The following is a 23,350-nucleotide window of genomic DNA, read 5'->3' as shown; positions in this document are numbered from 1 at the left end:
CTTAAATTTAAACATGCCCATGCTGAGATGATTTCTGTAAACAGGGATGCATTGTAATTGTGTCAATTAAAGCTGAAACAGCTTGGTAGGATCTTTGAAAAATAAATGGAACGGCAGAGGTGTGTATAACGAAGGAATACTTTCTTCATGTGTGCATGTTAAAAAAAAGAAAATCTGCTCACTCCATTTCTTTCTGCTCACTTTCTTACAAGAACAGATGCTATAAATATTCCTGAAAAGTGAATTTAGGACTCAAGTACCTTAAATATTTGTCAAAAGCAAACTTATAATTATGAAATGGTTTTAAATAAAATCCTTTTACTGCATAGATGACAACAAAGATTTTCTGCAATTAATCATTATAATTTAAATACTGTTGTCAAAATGTTAAACATTTACAAAGCGCTGGCTGTTGGCTTTTCAGATGCAAGAACAAATTTGCAAATCACTATAATGAAGAAAATAATTACAGAATTATAGAGAATTGCACTTAATAGTAATGTTTCAAGTGTGAGCATGTGCTCATTCTGATCAGCCCATCAGGACCTGAAGGTGATCCATTGGTCCCAAGTACTTAAAGCTTTATCATAGATGAGCATGGCTACAAAGCTATATGCATCACTTACTAAAAAAAAAAATCAAATATATGCTGCACTAGAAATTTATATTATATGCTCTTACAGTAATTTAATTAAATACTCACTACTAAATACCACATCTAAATAGTGTGACTTGTACAAAATTGAATTTGGAACTATTCAGAAAGAGCAGCAGAATAAAAGTATTTCCTTACAAAGTCCTGCTAAGTCAGCATACTTCTATGGAAATGTCTATTGCTACCCATTATCTGATCCCAAAGATAAGCTTAGAGAAATTGTTATTAAGTTTTGAACCCAATGCTGTTATAAATATTTAGCATCAGGGGAATGCTCTGAACTCTACTCCTTATTTTGCATTGGAGATATTACCTAAAGGAACTGTTGCAATTTTAATGTATCAAATAATGAAACACTGACACACTTCTCAGTTTCTCTTAAGCAGTCTGTTCCATTAAAACAAATAATACATTTTTTTCCCTCATCAATTCACATTTGTCATAATTTGCACATGGGTTGCCATGTTCTACATCACAATTGTTTCCATTTCTATATTGAAAACCAATAGGGAATGATGAAATTTATTTACTAAATTGTCAAACTGTGGTTTACATGAGAAAGTAACTTACCTTGCAAAACTGGACTGCCAACAAACTGTTTGTTTTGAAGTCCTGGCATGTCTAAAATTAGCTGTTACAGAATTACAGGGTTTGGGCAATAAACTGCTGTGCCAGGTAAATTTATATAGCACTTTGGCTTGCTAGGAAACAATAGTTAATATCAAAAGAGGCTAAGTAAATAACAACTTAAAAAAATAATTCTTCAATAGTTATTGTAACATATGTGCTGGAGATTTTAATTTCAGCTGCAGCTGACAACAGTAACAAGGTCAACCTGACCACAGAAAAACTGGTTTTATTTCTCTCTAATTCTTCAGCCTAATGGCTTCATAGGCAAGAATTGGCTACACGGTGGTCACTGCAGGGAAGAGAGACCAAAATTTTCAAGGTTATCTAATTTACATAGGACAACAATTTAATTTCTTGTCAACAGAATAAAAAGCTGCATTTTCTAGTGAATTGCTCCCCTGAGTACCTTTCCAGCAGAATCTGACAATTTAAGCTATTCCACTGCATTAGCTTTCTCTTTGGTGTCCAGGAAATTGCTACCAACTTCTAGTTTCAAAATGTTTCACACAGCATAGGCTGGGCAGCCAGAGATGTCAACCTGACCTACACACAGGAAAGCGTGGTTTTCTTATAGGAAAGTTAAAGATCTAACTTAAAAAAAAAAAAAAAAAAAAAAAAAAAAAAAAAAAAAAAAAAAGGTAGCATCAAACCACTTGCTTTGTCCAGCAAATAAACTAAGTTTGCTCATTAAAACTAGCACAGAGGTATCCTTTGGGTTGCTTTTCTCCTTTGTAGCATGGCCACTTTAAACTGTTTGGACAGATTTTATCTTTGGTGTCAGCCACTCCCAGGGCTTTGCAGTTTCTTGTGTGAAGGATGAACAGCAGGCACTAATACGAGTATCATGACTCTTTTCAGGCAGTAGGTGAAACCTTGAAGAAAAAGTGGCTCTGTCTTCAAAAAAGTGACCTGACCTTTGCTTTGGTGGGTTTTTACTCTGCAAGAAATAAAAAGCACTGCATGCTTTCCAATGCATCCTTCCTAGCTGATAAACGATTTTGTTCTAGCACTCAGCACAAAAGGACTACATTTTATAAAGACCAATAGCATGCTATTAGTGCTAGCTAATGATAGCTCATGTGTCATAGTGGAAACAAGCTTCATAGACCTGGAATATGTCATATGAATCATGAACAAACACGTAATTGGCCCAGAACCTTTGATATGCTTACCAATTAAATGTAATTCTCATTGAATTTAATATATTTAACTTTACAATGACTTTGCAGTTCTTTGGATATCAAAGGCATCACAAGTCCAGCATGCTTATCATTTATGACACTTCTGCTCTGAGAATTTCTTGCAGCATGCAAAGAACTCTCTGTAGGGTATCTGTGATGTGTTGCACAAGCAAGCTAATCTAATATTGACCTGACCAGTAATAAAACCCATTTAGAACCTACAGTAGTACGTAATGGTTTTACTTGCAATTGATGAAATGTTCCTGAAACCATCTGTAGTTTGGTATAAGCAATAGTGGGGGTTTACTTGACACAGAATATGCTGCTAGTGAAGATAATTCTTGTATATGATGTGTTAGCTAAGAACCCCTTCTGTTAATAGACTTTTAAGGATTTTAATATATTTAAGTCCAGCGTAAAATACTTCTTTTATGGAGCCAGATCCTGCAGTCTTTGCACAGCTAAAATTTCCATGGAAATCAATGGGAGCTTCCAAAGTATAATAATAAGGACCTGCCCTGGGTCACTGGCATAATACAGCTCTGCTGTGATGCTTTATGTGTAAGCTCCAACCTTCTCTGTCACTTGCAAGAGGCAGAGATCAAAATAGGACCAAAGATCAAGATACAGAAACCCATGTGAACTCAAGATGATAAAGACCCTCATTAAATGAAAAGAATGGCATCAAACAGCCCGGCACATAATATTGGTGTACTTTTTTTTTGGCTAATTTATAGTAAATAATGCTGAAATATCTTAACCTTGTCCAGAATATTTACAGTGTATAAAGAGAAGCTTAAGACAAGTATAGTTAAAAAAAAAAATCCTTATAGTAATTTCTACAACAATGATCATTTTAGGGAGAGCTGTCGCAATGCCTACGATGGCAGAATTTGGCTCCGTATGTTCTGTTAGCACAAACCCAGACTGTTTATATGATGTAAATTGCTTTTTAAAATGTTACTAGAGCTATAAACTCTGTGGGTTCAGATTATACATTCAAATTTCAGGGAGAGTTTGCCTCAGTGAACAACAAGGAACTGTGCTTTATTTGAGAACTCCACTAGATGCTATTTTTAAGGAAAAAAACCCCAAAAAACCCATAAAGAGGTATTTTGGGTATAAACTTGGATAACTAAAATTAAACCAATGGGCTGATCCTCCAACCCCTACTGCTCTGGGGATCCTATCCTGCAGAAGGTTGGCATGGGGAACTTCCAGCAGGCCTTGGCCCAGCAGGAACTTGCCGGATTCCTGTTGACTTCACTGGGGCAACTCTAACAAGCCACCAGACCACGGCTAGACCCCAATTGTCTCCTTAACCATTGGGTTGACGGACCATTTGTTATATCATTATTATTATTATTATTATTATTACTATTTTTAACCAGTGTGTGTGTTCTGCTTCCAACCGAGCTTCGCTTCCAGGCGCAGGCATGGCCGGCGTCCCGCCGGACTGGGTCGGGAGCGCGCGGGAGGCGGTCGGAGCCCACTGCTGACTTGGCGCCATTGTTGGTTTCGCTGTTGTAGGGCAAAGGCGCTAGGGCGGCCGATAAGGCTGTGGCCATGGTGATGAAGGAGATTCCGAGGGAGGAGTCTGCAGAAGAAAAGCCCCTCCTCACTGTGGCATCCCAGGTGGGCGGAGCGCGGGGCTCTGAGGGGGCCGCGGGCGCTGCGCGAGTCCCCAGCCCCACTGGGTGACCCATCCCCTGCCAGCGGCGTCCCGCTGCTTCACTGAGGGGGGAAAAGAGCCCGGGGCGAATATTGGGGGTGTAGATGTTTTGACATGAAAATTTAAACAAAAATGCTTTTTTTTCCCCCCAGTTCAGTTACCAGAAAGTTGTTTAAAGCTAGTTGAAACTTTCGGTTCTAATTCATGCCATCAGTTGTCATGCCATAAATACTCATTTGCAATTCATATATAAAATATTCCCATTCGGTGCATATGTAAAATAAGAAAAACCAATTCACAGTAGTGTCATTTCCGATATCTCGGATCCCATTCCTAAGCTCTCACTGGGGTTCTGCTCCTGGTCTGGATCAGAATATGTGACTTGGCATATCTCATTGCTTTCATTTCTACACTTCCAGTCAAAGGAAGGATGGACATCCCCACACACTAAACCTTACACACACCTTGGAGTAGCCACCAAGAATTTGGTGGTTCCATTAGTTTCTTAAAGACAGTGACTGAACGCTACTGTAAACCACAGCATTCTTGCTATAAGAGTGGATTTTATTCCCTCATGTTGCTCACGTACATGAATTTGTTCCCCAGGCAAGCGTATTTAGTTTACTGCCGATATTTACTGCACACAAATACTCCCAGCTCATCAGGAATGGAAATTGCTGGAAGCTGGTTTTACATGAGAGCCTTAAATAAAATCCACAGTCCTGTTTTATTCCTCTCACGACTCAGGATAACAGCTACTGTACTTTAGAAAGTTCTAAGATGCACACACACCAGCACATACTTCTCTAGCAGAGCGTCGCAGATATGCTGCACTAATACACATTCTAGAAATACCATCTACTAATTTGGAAACCAGGTCTGGCACCTCCTCCTCAGCCCCTGTTGAACACCAGGCTTTGTTCATGATGAACTCCAATGTCTATGAAGAAATTGCACAGTGGAAAAAGATGCTCTGTTTAAGGCATCATTTCTAATTTTCCATTAAGTGATTAACAAACAATTAGAAACCCACATAAAGCGCCACCCCCTCTAAACCTTCACTGCACTCCATAAAAAAGATTGACCTGCAAAAACTTCCATTGGCTTCAACAGGGCCAGGAGTTCAGCCTGGGTTCATGAAATGTTTAACACACCATTTGTAGTGGCTGTCTGTCAGTCTCCTCAGCAATAGTCTATGATAAATTTATGAGTAAAATGCTTGTGTCTGTTAGTCAGTGTAATTTCTTCCACTAAACACAAATACCTACTTCCCTGCTATGCACCAAAGGGGTGCAGAAGCCAAAAGGAAGCAGAATCAAGTGAAAAAGTGAGTATTTTCCATAGCCATCTCTGCATCATGTATGTGTGATGTGCAGCTGTACGACCACGTTGCATACATCCTTTGTCCCCTAACTGTGGCTGAAGTGTTGGTTTGAGATGCTGTCATCGCAGTGTGTCCGTGTGAACCCCTCATCCCGACCATCCACGCAGGAAAACGCTCTGCTGTGCCAACCATCCCCATCCCAGTGTCTGTCTCTGCTCTTTACATGATGAAACAGATGGATGTGGTTGCTGCTCACGGGGTGGAACAAATTCCAGATTGACTGCAAACTTCCCAAGCCAGATGGGTCAGGAGATAAAGCCTGGTCTTTCCAAAGTTCTCGCCGCCACCAAACCCAGAGTGGGCAGGTCCATGTCTCAGGAAGTAATTTAATGCATTAAGTGTCCATGTTGCTCCAACCTTACAGCCACCTAAGCAAAAAGCCTGCAACTGAAATGCAGGGATCAAGCCCAGACAGAGCACTGGCTTTTCCAAGAGACAAACAGAGTGAAATCCCCCATTTCCAAAATCCTTGATGAATGGAGGACTAATCATGTCTGACTGTGGAGACAGACTCCACAGGAAGCATAATTGGAATCTGATACACAAAGAAGAGTCTAATTCTGCTTTTTGATAATGTACATACGCCCCTGAATTTGTAATTTAAAATACGTCTCTTTGCTCTTTTCCTCTGGAAAATGGTAAAAACATATCCAGCACAGAACAAGACAGATAAATAGTTCCATTTTATTGTAATTCTCCTAGCAAAAGCCCAGCTTTTAAAATATGACACCTATTTTTTTGAATAAGTACTGTGAATTAAATTTAGATTATGCTTCCAATTCACAGATTACTTTATACCATTAGACATGGTTTTATATCATCAAAACTGAGGGCAAATCTTCAAATAACATGAACCAAAAATGTACTGCAGTCTCCTGTGGGGCTGTGGCAGTATATGGCAACTGGGAATCTCAGTCACCATTCCAGGGGTAATGAGTGTACTACAGTAGGCAGAGGAGTAATCCTGGTAACTGAATGGACCTTTCAGTATCTATTTTTTGTAATCCTGTCTTCCTATCTCAATTACCTTCCATAAAAGTCACTTTCTTCACACTTATTGGTGTGAAAAAGGAGTCAGTAGTTGCAAAATTTAATACTTTAAGCATCAAGAGAGTGATCTTTGAGTTCTAATAGGATTTTGTAGAATATAACTCTATCCATGTTGCTGTCTCCCTTTATATTTTAAAAGATAATTTATAAGAGACTGGGACAAATGAAAAAAAGGTAATTTTTTCATATTAATTGAACCAGAAAACATGTAAGAAAGCTTGCTGAAGGTTCAAAGATTATCTGGATATTAAGCTATGAACCAATTACTTTTACCTGAAGCAGAGAAATAAATGAGAAAAACCATGCATAAATTTGGTTTTAATTGCAAAATAAAATTTTTGCTTAACCTCTTCGCAACTTCTTTGCATTTGTCAAGAGAAAAAAATCTTGCATCAGAATTACTTCCTAATGAGAAATTTAAACATAAATATGCCCTGAAGTCAAAGTTTAATTGTGCAGTCAGCTATGAAATTCCCAATTTAGTACAGGTCAATGAACTTCAAAGGATCTGATTCAATCACATACTTCGACCCAGACTTATACTTTAAAATATGATTAACTGCTTTATTGAGCAGTAAAAAAGTTCATGCTTAAATGCTTTGCCAGCAAAAACAAAAGAAATCTCACAGTGTCACCAGAGTTACTTGTCCCAGATCCATCACACCTAATTTAGATTCCTTACTAGAGTACACAGGTTGGAAAGATGCTCAGGGCAGGATCCCTACAAAGCCAACAGAAAGAAAGAAGACCTGCAGTGGGGGGATTCATGTCCATGAAAGTCCTGTGACCACTCTGGAATTATACAGAATAGAAATGGGAGTCCATGAAAACTTCACCAATAGGAAAGAGAAAAGCAAAATATATCTTGAAAGCCATTCCCCACTTCTGCTTTCAACTGAAAGATGTAGGAGCTGCCTACTTAGGATTTATGGGACCACACAGACATTGCTCAGAGCACAGTTTTGATCTCGGGCACTTATCATTTAAAAAGTTAACCCACAAAACACTTAGGGTTTAGAATTTGAATTGGAAAGGAGAAATTTAAAAAGCTGGAATTACATTATAAGAAACACAGTGAAATTCATCCTCCCCTGTGAAAAATGCAGGCCACAGCACAGTCAGAAAAAGATATGCTTCATGACTACCCCCCAATTAACTGCACCAGATGCTTAAGACTTTTTTATGGTCGACAAGGTATTAGTTAGTATTCAAAGTAGGAACTATTACTTTTTTTAAGGGAACTTCATTTGCATGCCAATACTTAGTTGATCTAAGCACATTTATATTTACTTAAGGGCTTGTGAATGAAATACTCCAACATTTCCACTGCCTAAATTCCACTGTTTTGGTGATTTGGTTTTCATTTGCTTTTTTATATGTTTGTATATATGTATCTATGTTTGTGTGTATGCATTTATTTACTTATTTTGGTGGTGGTGGTGGTATGTTTCTGCTTAGGTTTAGCTTTCTTTTCTTGCTTGCTTTGTTAGGCTTTTCTTATATTTGTTGTGTTCTGGGGCTTTTTGTGGGTTTTGGCGGTTGTTTGGGGTTTTTTAAGTCTCTAACATGAGATTTTTAAATGCTTCACTTCAATTTTATAAAGGAAACATATGAAAGATAGCTAATATTCAGCTCCCAATGTTGTTAGGAGATTTTCTGATGTGTGTATAAAGGGCTCACTACATGAATTTGATTGCATAATCACAGTTTTCCATGTAAACTTAACAGTCCCATTTGAATCAATCATGTTCATTCTAAGCCTCTTAGCATTAGGCTTGCACTGACTTCCAGCCCACTCCATCCATAAATGTGTTCTCAATAAGATTAAAACAGAATGGTGGGATGTTCCTGTGGATGTAATTAGCTTCCCTTCTCTTTTACACCGACCTAAACCAGAATTCACTTCATTTTAACTAAATGAAATACGTTCAGGTAAAAAAGGTAAAAATCATGTCAGTTGTAATTGTTGTCATTATCAAAGTCTGGAGTGCATTGTACAATCCAATCTGCCTTCTGAGAATAGTGGCAATTTCCTCACTGATTTTAGGATAACTAGGCTTGAGATCTTATTTTTTGGATTCTTTTTAAAGGATTAATGATAAATTTATTAGCAGTATGTTCTATACATCTCATATCTGATTTATTACAAGAGCTTTGAGTACTTTATCAGGGGACACATCCTCAGTCCTATTGAGAACTCTTTTTCATCTGTTATTAGGACAGGGTAAATACATGAAGAGCAAAAAAATAAAAATAAATTTAAAAATGAATAAATGCATGCTTAGCAGTACAAATATTAATTGATTCTTTACCTCTAAGTTAAATATTGCTCAACATTTATTGCTCTTAGGGCCGTATGCATAATTTCAGCAGAAATATCCTCATGAGTACAATAAAATTGCCTTGACAATATGCTTAAAAGTCATAAATTGGCTGCTCTCCTAAAATTATGTAGATCGTTCTGTCACATAAATTAAATACATTTTTCACAAAATTACAATTTTAATTTGAAATTACCATGGGAATTGATGGTGTATTTTTTTAATAAAGTAAAAAAATTAACCATACCATTTCATACACTGTAAAATTCCTTACTATTCCTTAAGGACAGAAAGATTGGACAGACTTTTTTTGTGAATAATATAATACATAAGTTTAGCTCTGTTTTTTATATTAAGTAATAGGAGTTACTTTTCAGAAACTTCTTGGCTCTTCATTCATGAATACTCCAAATATGAATATACTGCCCTGTTAAAGAGGTGCAAACCATGTGCTACAGTTCTAGATTCACTGAACTTGCTGTTTTTTCAGTGAAACTGCTCTACTGAATTGCAATTCACAAAAAGCTTATCAGTTTCAAGCTCTCTAATCTGCTGAAAACAGCCCAAAGCAACCCGACGTGCCATGACAGGGAAAGGCCATTTAAACAGAACTTATGATTTGGTTCCTATGACCAGACACAGTAACATATCCAAAACCACAGCCTAACTCTAGATATGCTACAGAACTTTGAGAAGAAAAATCTACAGAGAGGACAAGAAAAAAAAATCCATGTGGTTTTCAAGCAATTACAGCCCATATGCAAAAATACAGCACGGAACTCAAATTATCTATGGTGATGACAAAATGTTGACTTTGATCACTGCTGTAGATCTTCAGCCTAGATAATGATACGGGGCAGGGGAGAGGCTAAAACAGAAATCACCACAAGGAAAACTCATGGCCAAGTGATAAATAAAATCTTCTAAAACCCAGGAGGGAGAGGCACTCCATTTTTGATGACAGCTTCGTTTAACTTAAAGAAGTGCATGGAGCATGGAGGCATGAATGCAACCAGCAGATTTACAATAAATCACATTTCTGTATGGGTAAAGGCCAAACTGTCAGTCACAGTTAAATTATGGCAAGAGTAACTTTCCTCCTCTTCCCCCATGGCTCTGATCCAGCAGGACAGCTGAGCACGTGCCTAACCTTGAGTTTTGCAGGGCATGTTTAAGTGCTTAGCTGGAGCCAGGCCAAAATGCAGGAGCCAGACACAGCTCCCATGTTAAACTTCCTTTCACCAGACCAGGTTGAACAGAGGGAAGGAGATACTGAGCTGTGAGATGCTTCATTTTACAACAATACACCACAACTTGCACAGGTCAGCACACAGAAACAGAGGCAGGGTGTTGGTGTGACACAGAGATCACACCAAGAGTTGTCACCCAGCAATGCAGCTGCTCTTTATGGAGATGCAACATAAACGAAGGTTTAAAACTACACAGCTGGCACATGAATTCAAATATCCCATACAGTGTCTACAGCAAGCCTCCCACAGCTTCTCTGGCTTCACACAAACCCTGACAGCTGGGGTGACTTAGCTTGTGTGATTTCAGGTAAGAAATTGTCACCTGTGATTCACACCACACACCTCCTACTACCTAGCAAGAGAGCACTGGTTAGCACCTGGTGAGCAGGGCTGGTGTTCAGAGAGGCAGCAGCACCTGAGTGCTCTTTGCAGGAGGGTGAACGAACTCATCTCAGATTTAGAGCTTCCCACAGTTCATGTGAGGCAGAAGTCAGTTATACCATGTGCATCAGTCCTCTCTTCTGGTGAAAACCAGGTATTTGGCTCTCGTGTCAGCTTCATTGGGACATACATTCATAGTAGAGTACAGAGAAAAATAAATGTATCACTCTGGCACAAGGATGGGGCAAAAAGCCAAGAAGTAATCACACTTACTACACAAGAGTAAATAAAGTGTGTAAAGCATTAATTTTGAATGTGAAATCCTTAAAAATATACTATAAAATTGAGAAAAGAAGAACAAAACTAATGCAATTAACTTTTATCACAAGACTATTGAGTTTGTCAGGAGTTCCCTCTCCAAACACCTCTCTGCAATCAGGAAAGGAGTTTTCCAGTTCTTATCCTGCCAAGATAATGATCCACAGACATGACTGTCAGGCCAATACTTCCAGTTATGCTCTAGAAAACAATAACCTACATTCTTAATTGGGGTTCCCATTTATCAATTTTTAGAAAGAGCCAGGTAGTAGAAATCAATTGATTTGTTTGCTCTTATCCCAGTGAGTGCCACCAAAGTCCCAGGTGTTTGCAGGGAACCTCTCTGTCAGGAAACCATTGCTGTGTATCATAAAAATAATTCGTGATTGAAAATAGCTGATGTCTCTGCCTAAGCATAACACTTACAAGCTGCTGGAAGCAAACTGACTCTTTTAGCTGTTTTTCCAGTGTCACACAAAGAGCAGACAAGTTTCTCAGAGCAAAGCTCAAATGTAGTATTTTTCCAGTAGAAAATCTGAGTTCAGTGTTTCCTGCCTTCTCCCATGCCCAGTGTTCATTATCACTCTGAGCCTTCTGGAGCAGCTCATGTCACTGAGGCAGCCTGACCACCCTCTCACCACACTGAGTGGGCAGTACAGGAACAAGTCTCAGTGCCCTGGAGCAGCTTTGATGCTGAACTGCACAGGGGATTACCCAGCAGTGGTTTGGGGTTTCCTAAATTGGTGCCATGAGTAATTCAATCAGGCTCAGGCAACAAAATGGATCCAATCCAAAATTCAATCCAACTCACTTCAGTAGTGAATTACATCTAAATTTTAGATGCTTTTTGAGCCAGTCCTTCTAAAATAAATCCCATATATAGCAGGGGGAAAGCTAGGTGCCTTTGAGAGCCTCCTGAGGGACAGCCTAAATTGGGCAGGCACAATCTCCCTCTGGAGTAGCTTTTCTAGGCATTTACCTCTCCCTATTGAACATGGAGGGAATTTAGGCACTTAATTTAAGAGAACTAGTTCACTCTGTGCCCAAAACATAGGTGCTAATTAGCTGCCCATGCCTGACTGGAAGCCCTCCCAATTTAGAGTCTAAATAATTTATCTTAAAGACTAGCATTATGTTATGTCCTAGTAAAATTTTAAAAAGGAAACAAACCAGCATGCATTGTGCACTGCAAACAGATCAAGATCAGGAATGCAGTAAGAGAGAGTATGAAATGGGTTGGAAGGACCATACCTTAGTTACTGCTAAATGATCTTTGCTTTGTATATTTTGAAGCAGTGGGGCTGAGATCAGACACTTTTAACTCTCCCAGTGTCTCTCCCAAAGCACCCAAAAGCCCCACTTACATGTTTTTTGGAATGAAAAATTACAGTAGCAGTACTGGAGTAAGAAAACCACCTTTTTCTCCTGTGCTGTTCCCAGAAGACTCATTTGAATTTAGGAGTATCTTATACTATGGATGAGTGTCTTCAGATGTGTTGGTAGTAGGAAATATCAGCCTCCACAGATTTCACATATCCCTCAATTAAAGGAGCGTGTGGGCTTCTTCTTTAATTAAAGTGAATCTTATAGAGAGAATTTAAGTTCCTAGAGACATTATGAGAATTTATGGCACCCACAGGCTAAATTAGTACTGAGATACCTCCATTTTCCCAGGCTGAGTTTGCACCATTTGACGTGTGTACAGATACTGGCCACATAAATCTGGTGTAGGATCGGCTCCCGCCCCCAGTGCTGCTTCTCCAACACCCAGGGATGCTGGGTCACTTCCCTAATTTCACTTTGCTTCCCTCATCTGCAACACAGAGATAATATTCCTCAGCTCTGTGGTGGTGCCAGGCTTGATTAATGAATGTTTTAAGGCATTCTGTGATTTTCAGCCTGAAAGGTGCTTCAGAACCATAAATTATTGGTTTAATATAGATCATAGTTTTCATCTCATAAATATTTTATGTACTACTCCAAACTCATGCCTGATATAACTCTAATAACTTGTGCAGCATTAAGCGAGGGATAAATTTTCTACAGTATATGAGGCAGCAAAATGAAATTCCAAGTGTGAGACCAAGGGCTTAACAAGTGGCATTTCTTACAATGTCAGAAACCTACCCCACTGCCCACTTCTCTACAGAAAAAATATCATCTCATGGCACTCTAACTTGTTAAGTCTTAATTCATCATTAAATGTCTGCTTCACGTCAAAATAGTATTTTTCTAATATTTTCTATCTATTGCTATACATACATAGTTTGTGTTGATTGAGAATTAGTGGCCATGGTCATGTTTCTGCAATCGGTTTTGACAAAAATATTTGAGTTGAAAGCAGATTATTTTTCAGGAGAACAAACCTTTCAATAAGACATTCCCACAGCTTTTAGTCCTTAGCCATGGGAGCACAGGACCCAGGACTAGGAGGGATCCACTGGGTCACAGTCACATCATAAACAGCCATGTAGAAGGCTTGGCAAAAGCCATTTTAAATAGGTGGGCATTTTGTCCCCCTGCAGTAAGAAAAAAATACTGTTCATACATCATACTATCACTGCTGTGATAGTTCAGTTCTTTTAATTCCCAGACCAGATGTTCTCATGCCCAGTTTAGAACTCTGTTATTGGGCCAGCATTTCTCTATAGCTGAAATAACTTTGCTCCTCCAGTATCATCTGACCACTTCCCCTTTATGTGTACATGAAGAATAACTACAGTCCTACTCAATCCTCATTTTGTTAGCCTAAGAAAGTCAAACTCTTTTAGTCTTCCTTTAAATTGGAATAAATCTAATGAACACAATAAATAAAATTCGAAGGACATGATAACCATCTTTGAAAAGGAAAAAATATTATCAGACCTCATACTTCAGTTAGACCTTGGTAAAATTCAGCTCTTTACTAAGTCTTATCTCCTTCTCCTCCATGACTCTGATTCTTAACATTTTTTCTGGTCTTCCCAGAGTTTATCCTCTGACCTCTGCAGCAGGTTTGGGCAATAAACTGTCTTTCCAGCTGGTCTTCAGATTTTCTATTCTTCACTATCTGCAATGAGTGAGCTTGGGTACTTTGGTTCTCCTAATCTTTCTTCATTTCATCCTTCCCCCATTCTTTCCTATTAAAGAAAATTTCCATGGAATGTAATGGGAAACTTGATAAGCATCTGAATCTTATGTGATAATGTACCCTATTGATAGTCTTACACACATGAAACAGAGTATTTCCTGTGAAGTTTTTATATTTCCAATGATTCCTACAGAACCTCTTCTTTCTTCCCTCCTGTCCCTCTCCAAATGGTCTAGGACTTTTCTTTATGCTGTGTAAATGCAAAAAGAAAAATATATACAAGCAACTTTTGCTGATATTGGGATAAAATTTTAAAATATTAAAGTTGTTTGGAAAAGACTCAACTCTGAACTTAAGGCATCCACATGTTTTTCAAAATAGTCATGAGTAAGGATTGCCACCAAATCACAGAAAGAAAACATAGGTCTGCCTAATTCCTAAATATAATCACTAGGTAAATTCGTAGACCAGGGGATCATGGAAACCAAAGGTGTGCAGTTGATATAAATGCAATCTCCAATCAAGTGTTGACATTTACCAAATTAAGCAGGTGCCTTCTGTGCACTGAATGAGACAGCAACCTGGACAGGCAATCCAGAGTTAAACCCCCCATGATTAATTCCCTGGTGAGGTGCATCTGCAGCCTGGGTTTAGCACATGTACATCTGCAGTTTGGGACAGCATCGCTGCCAGGTTTCTAAATTCAGATGCCACACTTGCACCTTGCGCTGCACTCAGCTGGGCAGGCAATCACTCATCTGGCTTCCATGGAAACTGGTGTTTCAGTGCAGGACTCTGAGGTCCTGGGCACATGCATTTGTGCAAGACTTGCAACACAGCAAGTCAGTGTTAGATATCAGCTTGAATGTTTGATCCAACGAAATAGTGGGCTGGTTATTTCAATAGCTCCAGTATTTTGCTGCAGCTTTGCAATACACAAATCAGGTACTGAACAGCAGTGAATCTAATCTGGTTTGCTGTAATAACTTTAGAGATAATCCTGCTGCTCGAGTAGCTCAGGGCCAGTATTTAACAAATTTGAGGGTGAATAAATACCCTTTTTGGCCAGTTTTAGTCCATGTTAGCATCCTAAGTTTAAAATTTCAAACATTTCTGATAGAAAACTTTGAAAATTCAACAACAGAAAAAGAGTTAGAACCGAAGATCGAGAAGAAGATGGAGAGGATAAAATAAAGCTGAAAAAGCTCCAGACAAAAGCAACAGTGGGAAAGCATTTTTTCAGATAAAGAAATTAAGATACTAATATAAAGTAAGTGCAGGGCACACCATCAGACATCTCTCCAGCTCAGTTTAGGTCTTAATCCTCTAATCAGAGATAGATGTCAGAGAGGAGAGTTTTATTTCTGAGATTTGTACAGTTTTATCTTTTTAATTGTGATACATTAAATAGCCTGTAATACAGAGATTTTTGTCAGGTAGCAGAACACCATTGCATTCATCCAATTAAAAATGGAAAACTGCTCATAAATAAAAAGCATTTTATGAGTCTTCCCACAGCCAGAACTCATGCAGGATGTTCATACGCTCACCAGGCTCCATCCACTGTCATTCACACATCATTTTATGGCAGAGAAGTGTTTCCTGTCTCAGCAGGTTATTGTTTAGTGGGCTAATGCTTATTTGCAAGATGAAATGAAATGAAATGCTATTGTGGAAGTTCTGTGGGGAAGCATGTTACTTGTGGAAAGAAACAAAAAGGCCACTTAAAAAAAAAAAAAAAAAAAGAAAAAAGAAAAATAAAAAGCCCTGCTCCCTGCTTATCCTCCTGGTGATAGAGAAGGGCAACTTCACCATGGATTTGAAGGGAGCTGCATCAGGCCCTGTAACTTTAGCCCTATAAGCAATAGTATACCATAACTGCTAAGGAAAAATCATCCTGCTGCTTTATTTTTTGTGTGATTTGTTAAACTGGAATATAATTTTGCCCCAAAAGAGTAACTAAACATCATTTTATTTTCATCCCAGTGCTATTTGTGCATCGTCTAATTGCAATATCTTACTCTCACAATTCACAATTAAAAATAAAAGCACATGATATTGTGAGAATATGTTTTATTTCTGTAAATTCTGCGTCCCAAGAACAGTCTGTGACCTGGGGTTCTTTGTTGCTAGCTGGTGAATGAGCAACAGGAGAGCAGACCCCTCCTGAGCCCTTCCATTGATGACTTTCTCTGTGAAACTAAGCCAGAAGCTGTTGCAAGGCCTGTAACATCGAATACTGCAGGTAAACAACCTTCTTTACTATCCCTCACTAGAGAAAAATGGTTTCAGCTTTAGCTCCTTTATGGCACATTTTTGTCAAGTGATTTCTTGGTTTGTTACTGTGTGCACAAAACCACCAGCTGGCATTAAATTGTAATTGCCTGACCTGTTAGAAGGAAAACTTAGTTCATTACATTTTAGGGGAAATCTGATGTGATTCAAATCACATCAATTCTAGCAGATCTTTGGGGCTGAAATTAATGCCATTTGTTTAAGTCTCACAGGAGGTACATATGAGTCTGAATCAATTCTCTCTATTTGGTTTTGCACAATTTAACCTATGGGAAAGCCCACATTTAGTCTTGGTTTAATCAAACGCATCCCTTACTCTAGAAAGATTTGTTTTAGTGAAATCTTGAATGAGATGTTAGAGAGGAAAAGGAGGGAGGTATCAAAATGCTTTTTCCAGGCTGAGTTCAGACACTTTGTTAGTGAAAGGATTTAATATATTTCTTAGCTCCTTTGTGTTGTAATGAGGTAGTGGAGAAGGTAATAAAATCTAAGAGTGAATCCTGAAAACCTTTTGAATGAAACTGAATTCTGTTTGAAATATATTGCCATTTGGAAGTATCTTTAGAAATCATCCCACTCCTACTCAGTATCTGTGCAGAGGTAATCGATGCTGTTGAGCAGATCAGCTGAGACAATAATATCAGCACTGCACTACTGGGCTCTCTTCCTGTCTCATAAAAGGACTTGGCTTGTTAGAAGCCATTTAATTAAAATTTATATCCATGCAAATTATTAAATGAATAATTGACAGCTGAGTGATTATCTTCACATCCAATTAATGTGTCTAAAGCAGCATGCAAGTTCTAGTAACAAAAGCTGAAATACTGAATTAGATAACAATTGTAAGTAATATTTTTTCCCCTTTAAAAGATATAGCTGAAGATATTACAGGGATGAATAAAACTATTTCAGATTGTTCAAGAATTGTGCTTGTTTTAAAATGTACCTGTAAATTTTACACCTGCCTTGAATATCTGTCAGATTGGGGTGGGGTTGTTAGTTAGATTTACTCAATAATAAAAAAAATATTCTATGAAGATTGATGAAATTCAGTGATTTCCAAGAACACAGGTAAAGCACTGCAAGAGGTAATGCAAACTGATTTTTCAAAAACAGCTGCTTTGTAACATGATAAAAAAGAGGAGTTTTTCTACCTTTTACATGCTAAAGAATTGTGAATGTTACTCTTTAAGCAACTTTTAAAAGAAGAGCTGAAATGGAACATTTCTTTCATACTGATACAGTCCTTCAGAGAAATGGCATTAGACTTTGTATTCAGTATTTATGGCCCAAAGGACAAACACCAACAACATTAATAAATCTCTTCATTCCTTTTTGACCCAGGTCCACCCCCAAAGCTATTCCCTAAAGAATTGTGGCACAACAGCAGTGCCCTAAGCAGCTGTTACCAGGACTTAAAACACCTAAGATTAAAACAAATATTATCTAAAGGCTCAATTGAACAGCGAACCCTCACAAAAGAGGAAAACCTGTAAAGACCCCAGCCATAAGACCCCAGATGTCTTCAAGATTTTTAGAGGAAAAGCCTTTTTTGCAAATCCACTAAACTGCATTCAGTTAAGCCCTTGAAATCCCCAGGCATATTTTAATATACTAGTCATCATCTTTAGCCAGGAAATACACTCACTCTAGCCAAACGCAAACACATCAGTATTATTTTCCCCAGTTAAAACAAATCTTAAAAAGTGAGCTATTTGAATTAAAACACCACTGAATTTTCACATTTTGTCTCTAAGTATTATCAGCAGGTCTGGATCTCTTGGATCTTAGTGAACCTGTCTTACAAACCCAAAACAAAGCAAAGAAATCAGAGAATCCTTCAAGAACTGAAGGCTTAAAAGCTTCAACCCACAGAAAGAAGACAGAGAATCCTGACCTGATCAGTGTGGATTCTGAGCAGAAAGTCCAGGCTGCCAGAGTTGCAGACAAGTCTTCTCTAGATTTAGGTAAGAGTGTAGCTGTTTCATCAGTGCTCCCTTGCCCTGCTTAGCACAAGTCTCTCCTGGCTGTCACCAAAAAATGAGCAACACCAGAATTTTTGCTGCACCACATTTCAGCAGCGTAGCCTTTGCTCCCCATTATAAACTACCTGAAGCACTTTAGACCTCAAACACTGTGAACACATTTTACATTTTGCCTCTGCCATTATACCTATTAAGTTGACCCTAAGTGTGCTAATAAAGTTTTGAAATTTCTTTGGAAAAGGAATTTAGTCAGGGTGTGTAAAATGGTAGAAAAATCTGTAGGGGCGTGATGAGAATTTGGTAAAGGACACAAATGAGAGGCAGCCCATATTGATGTCCTTTTCAGAGCTGCAGCTGTCAGAAATGCACATTTATGTTTGTAAATAGTGCTTTATCTATGCACAGGAGAGAAAAAAAATATCCGTTCTTGACAAGAGAGATATATTTATACAGACTGAAAAAAAATCCCCAAAACAACTCAATTTCCTGCCAAGCCTGATCTATTGACAAGCTTTAGAAAAGGTGAATTTGATTTAGTTCCATCCAAACTAAATTACTTGCAGTGCAACTGAGAAATTTGCAAGGTAAATGTAATTTATACCAAGGCAGCAAATTTTCTATTCATCATCACAGAAATTCTTCCAGAGACCTTTATCTTCAAACAGGAGCTGAACATCTGATCTTTGCAAAGTGAGTCTGACATGACTGAATAACATCAGTTGCCTACATAGTCATTTTTACATGTTAGTCTCTAAAAGAAGCTTCATTTTTACAATTTGTCCAAATTACATACAAATCACTGATTTTAAGTCGAGTTACACTGACATTCTAACCATGAATGCTAATGGATTCAGAAAAGTGTTGTGAATTTCCAAATATTTTCACACCATACCAACTAGAAAGGTGCACAATATTTCTTTATGTTGGACCATTATTAAAATATAGGCTTTGGTGGCATTATTTTCTCTATAACACACACTTTACAGAGGAGATAAAATTCTCAGCAGTAGTTTCTTTAAAAGATTCATATTTATTCTTTATTTTTCAGTTGATATTCAGACACAGATAGAGAAATGGGATGATGTCAGTTTTCATGGAGACAGGAGTAGCAAGGTCCACCCTTCTGCAGAGCGAACATCATCATCATCCAGAGCTCCATCAAAAGAGATTTTATGGTACAACTTTTTGCTTTCCTTAAAAAAATATTTCCAGCCCAGCTTTCTTAATTTACAGAAATGCTTGTTTGATAACAAATCATAATTTTAAACCTGTTATGGTGACATTAAATGTGTTCAAGCACATATTTTTGACAATGTATCTTAAGGAAGTGCACTTAAAATGCCATTTTGCCAGCACTTTTTAATGTTGTGGAAAGTAGCAGGTGCAATTACTTAATAAATGGTGGTGAGAAATCTACAGAGACATGCAGTGAAATCCTTCATTGTGGTGGTTGATTTTTAGGCACTGACTGAGGCACAGACTTGTGTCTTTGTCTAGCCTCAGTTTCCCTGTCTATGAAATAGAAGAGTGAGAACACAAAGAAGGTCCAGGCACTTTTGATTAAGTGTTAGTGCAAGTTAAACAATTCAGCTGAAAGAAATAACCTGATTAATCACTGTGTGCTTGTGAACCTGAAAGCCACAGGGCAGCGTGCCCTAGTGCTGAGTGTGTAAATGCATTATTTCTAGGTCCACAGAAAACAGATCACAGTCTGAGCTGACTAATGTCAAGAGTGCCTTGGATTCTGATTCAGCATCAGAATTAGAACTTGCACCTGCAATACAGGTAAGAGGATTTGGTAGATTTATTAACCATAAAAAGGTAAAGAGGGACTTCCCATGGCTAATCACTGACATCCTGGGAGAACTGTTCAAGGGATATTTTCAGGATCATCAGGGAAGATATCTTCACACACCTCTGAAATGAACAGCTTATGAAATTGAATATGTCAGCACCTGAAACATTCAGAGTTTAATACTGCATTGAGCTGTGGCCTTCCTGTACAGAGGGAAAAACTTCAAACTACAATTTATAGCACCATCTTTTCTCCCCTCCATCCAGTTCTGAAATTCAGACTTGTCGTGGTTGCCCACCCATGCTGAATTCTATCCTTTAGGTCTCTTGGTCAGGCAGGAGCCCCAGAACTGGGAAGCTGCTGAGGAAAACAGGAAGCAATCATGACAGCAATGCTCATTAGCAGTTTATCTCCACAGGTTGGGGAGCAGTGTGGTCACAGGACTTTTTCCTGCTGGAAAAGGAACTCTAATACGGAGGGCTCTGGGCTAAAGGTTTGTAGATTTGCCCAATTCCACTGTTGTATTGTGTCTTGGACAGGTCTTGTTGGAAATGATTACTGAGGGTTGCATGTATGTATGCACACACAGGTACAAATATACACAAACACAATTATATATGTATTCTAATTGATCAGATTGTTCACACACCTTCTTTGCTGCTTCTTACTTTTTAACTGAAAGACTTCAGCCATTGCCACTGGAAGGGGGAAGAGAGAGTTTTCTGGTGGATTAGCTTTTAGTTGAAAATAATTTTCTCACCTCTCACAACTATTTTTAGGCCTGGGCTTCAAAAACCTTCTGTCAGATAGAAAATTTGGAAATTAATGAAAAATAGTTGCCTCATTTGAAAATGGAAAAATGAAGAAATGAGACACTTCTTGCCAAATGTATATCCTGAGATTATATACCTTTTTTTTTTCCCTGAAAGTAGAAACAGAACACAGTTATCAGATCCATTTTTGGGTTTTTCTTAGGAAAAACATGTTCTTTACTTCACTGCCATCTCTACATTACAAGCAGGGTTTTTTTTTTTTCCCTCTGGAAAGCCTCACACTAGTTGTGATGCATGATATCTTCCCTTTCTCTACAATAGATTTGTACATCTTAGTAAGGAAAATACTACTACACAAAGCCATCCACTTGAAATGGATGGTGTGCTCTCATGTGCTTTGGGCTCATATTGAAGCACCTCTGACTCTCTTTTAGGAAGCTGCTCCTCAGCCCCAGCAGCTCTAAATTCCAGGACATTTGTGCTCAACCAAGACGTGTGTAAGCCAAGTAGACAGTCACAGGATTTAAACGCTGTGGCTTTCTGTAAAAGCAATTGCAAATGCAGTGTATTTCTACTTGGTCTGTATGGTCTATTATCTTTTTCTCTTCCACTAGAATAACTGCAGAAGCAAAAATCCACATTTTTCACTCAGTTTAAGTTCAGTCAGTTGAGGCTCTATAATGCTTTTTTAAATGACTGTTACTTCAAAATAAAAAACCATGAAGTTGAATAAGCCAGCTTGAAAAAAAAAAAGCAGAGACTAAGTTTCTTATCTGTTGTCTTGGTACATTTCATGTTTTGTTTTGGTTTGTCGTAACCCGCTTGTTTTAAACCTGTCGTCCATTTGAGCAACAAAATGTTAAAATAACATAATTAATTAATGCAGAGAAATGACCTGAAGTCATGTGTTCTTATTCTAGGTAGGTTACTCAGAAATGTGGTTTTGTTCACTGCCTCCTTCATCCTGCTCGTACTTGGACTGTCAGAGTTGTCGGCTCCCAGCACTCAGGCTCATCTGTCTTGACCGAGTTCTTAATCTGCTTGCAAAAGAAATCACATTAGGGCCTTTATCAAAGCATATGTTTTCCATACTTTGTCCTCTGTAGGTCTTGTCTATCTCATTTAAGGGTAACCTTTGCAAATGCAACACATTCTGCCATACCCTAAAGATTTCATCTTGTCAAACTTGCTGCAGTTTTCCATCAGCAGTTTCCCAATCACCTCATCACTCATCTTTGACATGTTAGATGTAGCTCCTCAAAGTGAAATGCTAAGTAACTAGGTCATATTTTCATTAAAATTATGCAATCTTCTTAACAAAATCCTTTATTTACCAGCACTTGTGCCTATACAAATTCCAAAAGACAAGCTTTGAACTACAAGGGAGAAATGTGTTTGAAGGCTGTAGTGGGCAGTGGTCACTGGTGGCTGTCACTGGATGTGGCTGTCGTGCTTCTCAGCATTTACTCACATCATATTTTACATATCATTAACTCTTACACTGCATTGGCCCAAAGTATCCTTGTTCTTTCTTTTATCTGCCATTCTGAAAAGTTCCTTGTTATGCTTTTATCGGTATTGAGATGTCCTACAGTGTTTGGGGGAAGGGGGAATTTTGAAGGGTTATTTTTAATCTTAAAATTATAAACTGTAGAGGAAGGGAATATGATCCACTTTCTCTGCATAAAGTCTGCTCATGTTTTAACTCTTTAAATAAATATTTTCCTGGGCATTTTAATATTTCATTGCTCACAGAGTATACAAAACCCCTGACATGCTAAAAATCTGTACCTAATTCTAATATGTCAATTAGAATACCTCTTAGACAAAGGTATAGTGCAAATCTTGTAAAACTTAAAAATCTCCAATTTGAGGCAAGAGTATTTAGAATGTGAAATTAATTCCCCACTTCTCCCAAATAATTACAGAAAGGCTAATGGCCCTAACTTCCCTTGGATGTGCCATTTGCTCTAAGGAAATAAAGAGTTACAAGGGGAAGATTTAGCTCATTACTTGAAGACTTGATCAAAAGTTAGGACTGTAATTTAAGCCTCTCACCAACAGTTAAAGTCCAACAGCACATAAGGAGAATACAAGTGGAGGAAAGTGTGTGCAAATGCATTGGAATGGAAGGGTTTGTCCCTGAACACAGAAGCCATGATCAGCTCCAGCAGCTGTGCTGTAGAGAGGGGAGAATATCCAACCTCAGTGTGCAGTGTCCAGCCCTGGACACAGCCTGGCCCGCCTGCGGGGGCTCCTCTGGGGAGGGCAGCCGCAGAGCCCCACCCCATCACCTGCTGAAGCTCTGGAGCTCTCCAGGGCTGCCCCTCCACTCCCATCCTCTCTCCCTGGACCAGCAAAAAGCAGCAAATCTGGGGCTTTTCAAGAGGCTCTTCATTTCTGGGTGTCACAGGACAGCTCTGCATTGTCCCATGTGCAAATGCAGCTGATGTGGCTTTTGCTAATGCTCATTTAATGGAGGGGAAAGTCTGTTTCTGTGGGGATGATGTGGGGACAAAGTGTTATGTGGCAGAGGAGGGGACCTCTGTGCTTCTCGTCCTCTGCCCCTTCACCTCTGTGCTGCCCCTAG

The 23,350-nt window shown here is 38.6% G+C and overlaps 1 protein-coding gene across 10 annotated transcripts in view; it reads left to right on the top strand.

Annotated features, from left to right (window-relative positions):
- The window catches only part of PEX5L (peroxisomal biogenesis factor 5 like), a 101,324-nt gene that overhangs the window by 60,504 nt on the left and 17,470 nt on the right, over window positions 1-23,350 (top strand). The window contains exons 2-9 of one of the 10 annotated variants that reach the window (XM_068200367.1): window positions 2,144-2,209; window positions 3,997-4,101; window positions 5,427-5,465; window positions 16,046-16,157; window positions 17,965-18,174; window positions 19,241-19,367; window positions 19,881-19,977; window positions 20,406-20,480. In XM_068200367.1, coding sequence (XP_068056468.1) covers window positions 2,144-2,209; window positions 3,997-4,101; window positions 5,427-5,465; window positions 16,046-16,157; window positions 17,965-18,174; window positions 19,241-19,367; window positions 19,881-19,977; window positions 20,406-20,480 — 831 coding nt within the window. Of the gene's footprint in view, window positions 1-2,143; window positions 2,210-3,996; window positions 4,102-5,426; window positions 5,466-16,045; window positions 16,158-17,964; window positions 18,175-19,240; window positions 19,368-19,880; window positions 19,978-20,405; window positions 20,481-23,350 lie in introns of those variants that run through there. The other 9 variants (XM_068200369.1, XM_068200366.1, XM_068200372.1 and 6 more) reach the window with 9 other exon arrangements.

The sequence above is a fragment of the Anomalospiza imberbis genome, chromosome 10 (genome assembly GCF_031753505.1).
Source record: "Anomalospiza imberbis isolate Cuckoo-Finch-1a 21T00152 chromosome 10, ASM3175350v1, whole genome shotgun sequence".
In the NCBI taxonomy this organism is placed as follows: Eukaryota; Metazoa; Chordata; class Aves; order Passeriformes; family Viduidae; genus Anomalospiza; species Anomalospiza imberbis.
This window is presented reverse-complemented; position numbering and strand designations above follow the sequence as displayed.